The 9,511-nt window shown below is 46.1% G+C and overlaps 1 protein-coding gene across 6 annotated transcripts in view; it reads right to left on the bottom strand.

Moving 5' to 3' along the window:
- Positions 1-250: 250 nt before the first annotated feature.
- The window catches only part of VWDE (von Willebrand factor D and EGF domains), a 169,053-nt gene continuing 159,792 nt past the window's right edge, over positions 251-9,511 (bottom strand). For all 6 annotated transcript variants that reach the window (XM_083186812.1, XM_083186814.1, XM_083186813.1 and 3 more), the window contains 5 exons: positions 8,739-8,834; positions 8,517-8,612; positions 5,847-5,942; positions 5,649-5,752; positions 251-3,714 (listed from right to left, as the gene is read on the bottom strand). In XM_083186812.1, the coding sequence (XP_083042938.1) occupies positions 3,700-3,714; positions 5,649-5,752; positions 5,847-5,942; positions 8,517-8,612; positions 8,739-8,834 (407 nt within the window). In that variant the 3' untranslated portion in view covers positions 251-3,699. The remainder of the gene's footprint in view (positions 3,715-5,648; positions 5,753-5,846; positions 5,943-8,516; positions 8,613-8,738; positions 8,835-9,511) is intronic.

Raw genomic sequence — 9,511 nt, 5'->3', positions numbered from 1 at the left:
CTCCACGCCTACGTGGATAGTGGGGTATGAAAAGGTCGGAGGACGCGTACCGCCGCCCCTCGCGGGCTCGCTACGCTCGCCACACTTCTGGTTGGCATTCATAGTGGCGGTGGCGTTAACAATGGGGGTGCATATAACATACTCATCACCCATCAGGGTGCCTGTACAATTAAAAAATCATTTTGATCGAATCGATCGCGATCTGGTCGCATGCGATGCAATGCGATCAAAACAATGGCATAAGATTAAAATCGTGGGCGCCGTGCTAGGAAACCACACTTTTACTTGTTACAGTTTATTTACTTTTTCAGATAGACTTTATCACTGGCACCGAATATAAAGGAGGATACAGAGTCATTTATGTTATAGTTGTTTATAAGGAAAGCAGCTTGGTGACAATTTGTTTAGCAGTAAAGAATTAAAATCAAAATTATTTTATACAATTAACATTCTCATTTTATGTCTTCAAAGGCACAAGTGTTTTTAAATATATAGGTCATAAAGTAATGTTCATCACAAATCATCCCTTCTGCTACAAAATAAAATACAAAATAGATTTTTGTATAAATCTACGCAACTATTAAAAAAGATTTATTTATTCTCTTAAATAAAAAATAAAAAACTTGTGCGCAGTTGAAAATGAATAATAAGGTGGAAGAGATCAGCTAAAACAAATCTGGCATAAAAGTATAAATCTGTGTATAAAAGAGTGATACAAAACAGCCAATCAGCTCCTGCCTGATATTTCTCAAACACAGTCTGACCGCAACTTGATCTCCCAGGAGAGGGACACTCGCTCCACGCTGCCGGTAACTAAGCCGCTATACGCCGACTGTGCTTCCACAGCGAGTGCAGCTCTATTTGCCGGCTCACCGTTGATCCTATATTTCCACCAAAGCTGAAGTGCAGCAAAATCCCCCCGCTGCCGGCCATCAGCTATCTCCAACAGCCGCTCTCCACGCTACAACAGAGGAGCAGCACTTCTATTAACCCATTCACTCCTTCACTGCTGCGGTCAATGTGGTGAATCCATATACCGCATGCAGGCTACACCGGCCTAAGTGCCGAGAGGAGTGATCGACATACAAGCAAAGGGGCCACAAATCTTCTAAACACCTGGACCCGATTGCAGGAAGAAATCTTACCCTCTTCTCTCAGGTTTCGCACCAAAACCAACACAAAGCAGGTGCTATAAGGAAACGGTGAGCATAACATCTATTGCGGTGTCTACGTTTCAAACGACTTATAAATTGATACAGTCTATATAACAAGTTTAAGATCTGGCTATACCCTTCTCCTGTTACTAATGCAAATTGACTGCTTCAGCTAAAACAAGTTGCTACATAAGGTCTGCAATTAACGTTATTGTATTACCATATTTGGGATCCCTATTCATGTGATAATTTTATTATTGCTGTTTTGTGTATTTATATATCTGTGTTTTTATTTTCATATTTATTTTATTTTCCATATTTAGGAAATAAATGTATGTATGTATGTATACTGCTAATTTTCTATATTTCTATATAAAAATGTAAAATATACCAGTGTGTCCAACATTTATTTTTATCCAGCCAATCAGTGTGTTTTAAACAAAATATTCTAAGACAGCAGCGCAATACACTTCAACCCACCCCTAACAGTCTGTGACATGGCAGGTAGGAGCTGATTGGTTGGCTGTTTATCGCTCTCCATTTTATCACTCTTTGAAGCTTAGTGCATCTGGCCCATTATCTGGTGTAGGACATCTACTAATACAATCAGTATCATAGTACCCATTGTTATAATATAAATGTCCATTTTCCTTTAAGTATTATAAGTCATTCTTTTTTTCGATTTTGTAATAAGCTACACCCTGTTCTATTGCTCTATCTACCAAGACCTAACACTAGCCGGACCCTCATCTTCTCACGGTCATCTTCATTATGATTGACAGTCCTAGTGCTACAACCAGCAGCAGAGCTGATTGTACACCACACAATAGGCCTGATTCCGCTTGGCTCGCTAGGCAACGTATATTTGCTGTCTAGCGAGCACCGTAATGCTGCCCCGCCAAATGGCCCCCTCCCCCCCCCGGAATCCCTTGGCTGCCATGCAAAAGGATGTGGTCACTAACATATCCCCTCACATGTGGCCGCTAGCGGAGTAATCAATGGTCGCATATTGTGAAACACAGAAAATGATACAAAAAAAACCTTGGGTTGACCTTTTAACCCTGTTAACCTTTCCTACTGACCTTTGGCCCTTTTGACCTTGTCGAACTAATGAAGGTCAACCATATGGGATTGACATAATGACTGTCTATGTAATTGCTGTAGCTCTTCTACACCACACCGGTTGCTGTTTTTGGGATAGTTTGGATATCGGGGAACCAGTAGGTGTCTGGTGTGTTTGCATGGGGGGAAGGGTGCGAGATGGTCAGAGCGGAGAATGGTCTAGGGTGGAACAGGGCTAAAATGCCCCCTCCCCTTTTGTATTGGGAATATTGGGATGCACGGAATGCTAGGGAATGGTGGCGGTAGTGGCATGAACAGCGGGTGGATCTGTGGACAGATCCGATCGACTTATAATGGTTATAGGCAGGGACGATATAGCAGTATTGCCACCACATTCCACCGCGGCTCATTGACTAAACCTGCAGAGAGGTGCAAACTTTGCCCAGACCCCCAGCGACCAATCATCATTTCGCTTTTAAGAGTCTTGGGCATATCAGATGAAACCAAAAACCCGATTAGCTGTTTATCCCATTTTGTATTTAAAAAGTGCTGACCAATTACACAGCACTGTACATTGAGGGGACCATGGCCGAAACACATTACTGTACTTACGATACGACACAGCAAATAACTCGGCAAACGAGCTGTATTCTCCACTCTTATCCGACAGTAAAGGTTTGTAAATGTCCTTTTAAATTTATAAACTTTTTTAAATAGAAAAATGTTGCTCTATATATTTAAACTTTAGTCGAAACCCACAATAAAGAACTAAGCTCCCCTCTTAAACATTATTAACCCTTTGAGTGCCAAGTGAATTTGTCAAAATTGGTGTGAAAATTGCCAAGCAAACATTTGTATTCATCATAATGGCCGGTAATGTTACCTTATATAGGAAATATAATCGTCTTATACACAAATTTTTTAAATTGTAATTTATATAACAAATGTGAGCGACGATGGCCTTTTTATCAGATATTTTGCACATCTCTCTCAGATGTTGGCACTCAAAGGATTAATATCGGAATGCGGAGTCCTTTGTGCAGTAGTAGTATATTAGTGGAATGAAACCTATAACATTTGCGTACCCTCCAATATCTGAAGAGAAAAAAATCAGAAAGGGGCGTGGCCACGGGTAAAGGGAGCATGGCCACGCCCCTTTCCTATACTTACAATACAATGGGCAGTTGGAGACCCAACAAAAAGGTACAGGCCATAAAAAAAACTGTACTGCACCTGCCAACAAGGTACAATTGGAGGGTATGGAAGTGTACAATACAAATGCAGTGAGTGTTCATCAGTTACTCCTGAAAAGTCTTTTTTCTTGACCAAAAACTGTTGCATAATTCCAGCCTTCTCCTCTGTGACCGGCCGGGATGTAACGTTCATTGTAACTGTTTGAATATTATATCTCCTGTATTCATCCCGTAGTCTGTATTCATTGAATTGTTTAGTTCACTTCTAAGTCTTTATCAGAAACACTTGCTCACCCCTGTAATCCCTGCAAATAAATAAATACAAGCTTTACACCAAATGACACCTTTAGGTCTCCAGTTATAAATATATGTCAGAATACATTTGGATGTAATGTTTACATGACAATATACACAAGTTTATAATGTTATTATGGTCAAATCCAAGGAGGGGTGACAGGGGCGATCTTCCTGGGATCACCACACATTACGGGCCCCAACGCTCTCCCCCTGAATCGTTCACGAGTTCCCTTTTCTTTCCGTTTTTTTGTTAATCTATTACTTATGTTGTTTGTATTTTCCAAAAATGAATGCACCAAAGATTCATTGGTGCATTCCAAGATACTTATAACCTAAGTATTGGACTAATAGATAATTGGCGGTGCCAGTGGCGTAACTATAGTCCCGCAACCCCGCGGTGGCGGGGAGGCGCTAAGAAGGTGGGGCCGCCGGGGAGGGGGGGGGGGGTGTGTGTCTGCGGGACAATAGTTACCGCCGGCGCTAGAAAAAGTGAACACCCTCCTTACCCCATTGCCGCCGCCGTCACCTCTAACCCCGACACGCAGATCTGACGAGGCCGCCACCTCCCTCTAGCATCCTAAAAGACTGTCTGCATTATGGGGGCAGCCATTTTCTGAGTGTCACTTTTTATTAGGAGCCGGGAGAGCCGGGGACCCAACAGATCTGTGTGTCCGGCGGCAACGGGGTAAGGAGGGTGATAACTTTTTTGGGGTTGGGTGGTGTTAACTTATGGGGGGGAGGGATGCCCAAAATTCCCGGTGGGGGGGCACGTTAAATGTAGTTACGCCACTGGGGGGTGCCGATTTATTGTGTTATTCTTTATATTAGGCAAGGTGTTTGGAACATTAGGGTACATTTTGTAAAGTGTCATTTGCATTTTTTTTTTTATACTATATCTTCTTTGATAAATGATAATTTATTTTTATAACCGCTATTATATCACTTTTCTTAATAGGGCTCCCCCACAAGTTTGTTGTACAGGGCCCCCACAGACCTTAATTCAGCCCTGAATGTTATATTATTAAAAGATGTAGTTAATGAAACATTAACACTCCCTGTTGTAGGCTGTGAGTCCCCCGGAGGGCTGGGAACAGTGGGGCAGATGTATTAAGCCTTAACAAGAGATAAATCCAAGGATGATAAAGAGAGATAAAAGGTCCAGCAAATCACCTGCCAACTGCCATCTTACTGGATGTGTTTGAAAAAAGTCAGTAAGGAGCTGATTGGCTGGACGTTTATCTCTCCTTATCACTCTTGCATTTATCTCTTGTTAAAGGCCCCCATACATTAGGCCGACTTGTCCTAGGGACAAGTCTGACCCAATTTACCTGCGAGCCGCCCGGCAGCTCCCCGGGAGGCTCACATACAATTTGGCACTTGATGTGCCATTTTTACATGGGATAAATCGCATGCGATTTATCCCATGTAAAAAAAAACCCGGGGAGCTGCAGGGCGGTGAGCAGTAGTGGGGGCGGGCAGCAGCAGTAGTGGGGACGGGCCACGTTGTATGCATATGCCTGCCACCTGACAGGCATATGCATACAGACACCGGGGGAGTAGTGGGGGCGGCCAGCGGCAGCGGTGGTGGGGGCGGCCAGTGGCGGTAGTGGGGGCGGGCAGCGGCGGCGGGGAGCGCAGTGTACTTACACATAGCAGCAGCGGCAGGGACGGGACGCGCAGTGGCGGCTATTATATTTTTAAAATACTTGTCAAATGACCGGCCGCTCTCTGATTGGCTGAGAGCTCTCCGGCCAATCAGAGAGCGGCCGGTCATTTGACAAGAATTTAAAAAATATAATAGCCGCCACTGCGCGTCCCGTCCCCGCCGCTGCTGCTATGTGTAAGTACACTGCGCTCACCGCACACACACATCTGAACCGGAAACCAGTCCCATAGTAGTGTCTGTGTAAACAATTCACACATCTGTGACAGCGCTTGTTACCTGTAATCGCTGACTACACGATACTCCGGCATACCCCGGGCGGCAGGAACACGTATTAGGCGACGTACATCGGCCTCCATATAAGCACTTGTAATTGCAGACGGCTGAAATCATTCAGGAAACACATTATTCAGATTTATTAAATTAAGACAAAAAACGTATAATAACCAGTATAAAGTATAAAAACGTATCACTTACGGGTCTGGCACTGAGCCCCTTCCCATTCCGGGGGGCACTGGCACATGTTGGGGCCAATACACTCGCCCCCATTCCTACATTTCGGTAGGCATATTGCTGTTGGAATGCAAAACTGCAATTAATTAACAAAATCTACACACAGCGAACAGGCGCAGAGTCTGTGGAGTAACGTTATACTGAATGTGAGTCCTTATATGATAGATAAATACTGTATAACATTAATGTGTATTGTAACCTACGTGAGCACTCCTGGCAAGCACTTATTTGCAATCATACGTCCTTCTGCTGAAATAATACGTATGGGGGTCACGTGCAGCACCCTAACGGGGCTCCATGCCACCCTGCGCCAGCCCAGGGCTCTATGCTGTCGGCTCTGGTTAGTAGGGCACTGCCTGGAGTATTGCAGCTCCACAGGCTGCATGTACCTTGAGTGCAAAGGAGGGGTCCGTGGGTGCTCAAGGCCAATATCTAGAATGTTTAAACACCTGCAGTTTAAGAGGGGAGGGAGCCTGGGTGCAGTAAGGATGGAGAGGCCTGCCTGCAGTAAGGAGGGAGGAAGCCTGCATGCAGTCAGGAGGGAGGCAGTAGCGCACGCAGGGGGGGTTTCTGAGTACCCAGAAACCCCCCCAGGAGTCTAAATGCCCTAGGCTGAAAGCTGAGGGTCCCCTCTTTCCATGGGTACAAGAATTTTAAAAATCGGCCCTTGGGAACCGGAGATATCTGACTTCAAAGCAGTGGTCCCCATCCAAGCCTGTTAATTGCTCTTCCCAGTCAGATATTTCAGGTTGTCTCTGACTTAGAGTTTTTCTGAGGGTATATTCCAAAAGCTGGGACTCTCTACCTTTGAGGGACAGTAGTAGCTTGTCTCTGCTGTTCCCAGAACCAGAGATATCAGCCTTCCAGCAGCTGGTTACTGCTCCGGCTCCACACACCTGGTATGTAGTTTTATATGCTCGTTGGTAGCTTACTCTGCCTCCTGAACTCTCATCCCCTAGTCCCCAATACCATTTTGTAGGTGGGATTCTCTAGTTTTTAATTCCATTAACATCTAAGAAATCTATTTCCGGGAACTGGAGATCTCTGCAGTCAAGCAAGCTGTCCTCCCACCAGAAAATTATGAATAATAAGCCCACTCCACTATAAACCCCTCCTCTGCATATTAAACATCCTCTACCACCCTGGAAGTTATGTATCAGGGCCCCTTCATTCAGCCCAATGCCCCCTTCTACCACCCCATCTCCCACCATCTATGCAGTAAAGGGGTAATTAGTGGAAATTACTGATCCAGGCCCCACATGCTGAGTGGTTGATATAATACCCCCTACCACCCGCGGGACATCAAAGCTTCCCCCACCCCTACCGCTGGAGGATCGGTAGGGGCCCCAATACATTGCTATGCCCAGGGGTCTACACTGCTGTTGACACCCCTGTATGTATTAATATATATGTATGTATGTATGTATGTGTGTATATATTTATTATTATTATTTATACACATTTGGTCTATCTATAATACTTTAACTGACCCGGCATGTACTGGGTCACCTAAGTGTCCATCTCCGTGCTTTGCTCCGCCCCTCTGGAAACCCCCTTCTGAAAATCCTGCGTTTGCCACTGGGAGGGAATCTGCATGCAGTCAGGAGGGAGAAAGCCTGCATGCAGTCAATCAGTAGGGAACCTGCATGCAGTAAGGATGGAGAGGCCTGCCTGCAGTAAGGATGGAGAGGCCTGCCTGTAGTAAGGAGGGAGGAAGCCTGCATGCAGTCAGGAGGTAGGGAATCTGCATGCAGTCAGGAGGGAGGGGCCTGCATGCAGTAAGGAGGGAGGAAGCCTGCATGCAGTCAGGAGGGAGGGAATCTGCATGCAGTCAGGAGGGAGGGGCCTGCATGCAGTAAGGAGGGAGGGAACCTGCATGCAGTAAGGAGGGAGGGGCCTGAATGCAGTAAGGAGGGAGGGGCATGCATGCAGTCAGGAGGGAGGGGCCTGCATGCAGTCAGGAGGGAGGGAACCTGCATGCAGTAAGGATGGAGAGGCCTGCCTGCAGTAAGGACGAAGGAAGCCTGCATGCAGTCAGGAGGGAGGGAACCTGCAGGCAGTAAGGAGGGAGGGGCCTGCATGCAGTAAGGAGGGAGGGGCCTGCATGCAGTAGGGGGAGGGGCCTGCTTACAGTTTACATGTGGCAACGCCCCCTTTTGGCAGTGCATTTGCCAAGTAGACAAACCATTTGTCCCAGTCACCAACAACAGAGTGGTAGTATAATGTTTGGGTGCAGGGTGCATGGCGTGGGTCTATGTGCACCTATCACCCAATATACAGTATGTGTACGCTTATGGGTTTAAAGGTAACCTATTGTATTACTAAGTTTAAAGTTACAGAGGAACCAGAACCCATTCTTCGGACCTCTTATATAGAGTTACCTTTCCTCGAGGCTGCTGAAAACCTGGGCGGGAACAGGTGCTTGTGGGAGCGTGGCTATGCCTCCTCATTGTCTACATTACTATTGTGTGGGCTGCCGCGTGGCATGATCATGTATTGCAGGGCAATGTGTGATTATGGCTGTACCTGCCCCCCCCGCCCTCTCGGCGCTCCTGCCATAAGTTATTACATGCTGATCACATAAGGATCAGGCAATGCACCAATCAGCATAGTCACAATGAATAGAACTCTTACGCGTGTTGCATCGCTTTCCTTTCCAGCCTGACGGACAAGAGCACAGATTGGGTCCCACACATTTACCTCCGTTCATGCACGTCGGATCACAAACACCTGACAACGAATAACGGGATCAGAATATGCACAATACAGAGAAATGCATTATGTATCATACACACAGCAGGGCGAGCAGTGGTTACACCAGGGAGAACAGAACCTGTATAAGCCAGAATCACTCACTTGTCTGACACCTTTTACCGACGTATCCATCGGAACAGCTGCATATATTATTCCTCATGCACTGACCCCCATTCTTACAGGGCGGACTGCAGACAGCTGGGAGAAAACAGAATATAGGGAATTCATTTAAAATGTCATCAACAGATCCCTTGGTAACGTCAATGATCATTTAAAACCACTATAGAGGGGCCATACAAACGGGTGATTTTCACCCCATTTTCTAAGCGATTTGACTATATCACTTAAGCTGGGTACACACTAATACAGGGCTGGGCAACAACCAGCCCTCCAGATGTTGATGAACTACACATCCCAGCATGCCTTGCATCAGTTTCAGCATGGCCACATAGCAAAACTAATGCAAAGCATCCTGGGATGTGTAGTTCATTAACATCTGGAGGGCCGGTGTTGCCCAGCCCTGCACTAATAGATATATCTACAGACGGATCAGGCTGCATGTTCTCCAATCACGCTGCCCGATCTGTCGAGACTGACATCGCAAATGGGCGGACACATTTGCATGTGCCCGCCCATTCAGTTGTCAGTCACCAATGGCTCCCGGTACAGCTGTACGGGCAGTTAGCAGATCGCCCATACCCACAGCACAACGCACATATCTTTAGATATTTTGGTCATTGTCTGTGTTGTACAGCCGACACAATATATCTGTGAACCACGGCAACATATCGAACGTATGCACCTTTAAAAATGGAGCACTGATCCCTCCATGTGTGTAGCCTCGGCTGACGGTGATGCGCGTTCCCACTCGGCAC

The sequence above is a fragment of the Crinia signifera genome, chromosome 5 (assembly GCF_055691185.1).
Source record: "Crinia signifera chromosome 5, ASM5569118v1, whole genome shotgun sequence".
Classification (NCBI taxonomy): Eukaryota; Metazoa; Chordata; class Amphibia; order Anura; family Myobatrachidae; genus Crinia; species Crinia signifera.
Note: the sequence above shows the minus strand (reverse complement) of the source record. Positions and strands in the feature narration are given on the sequence as shown.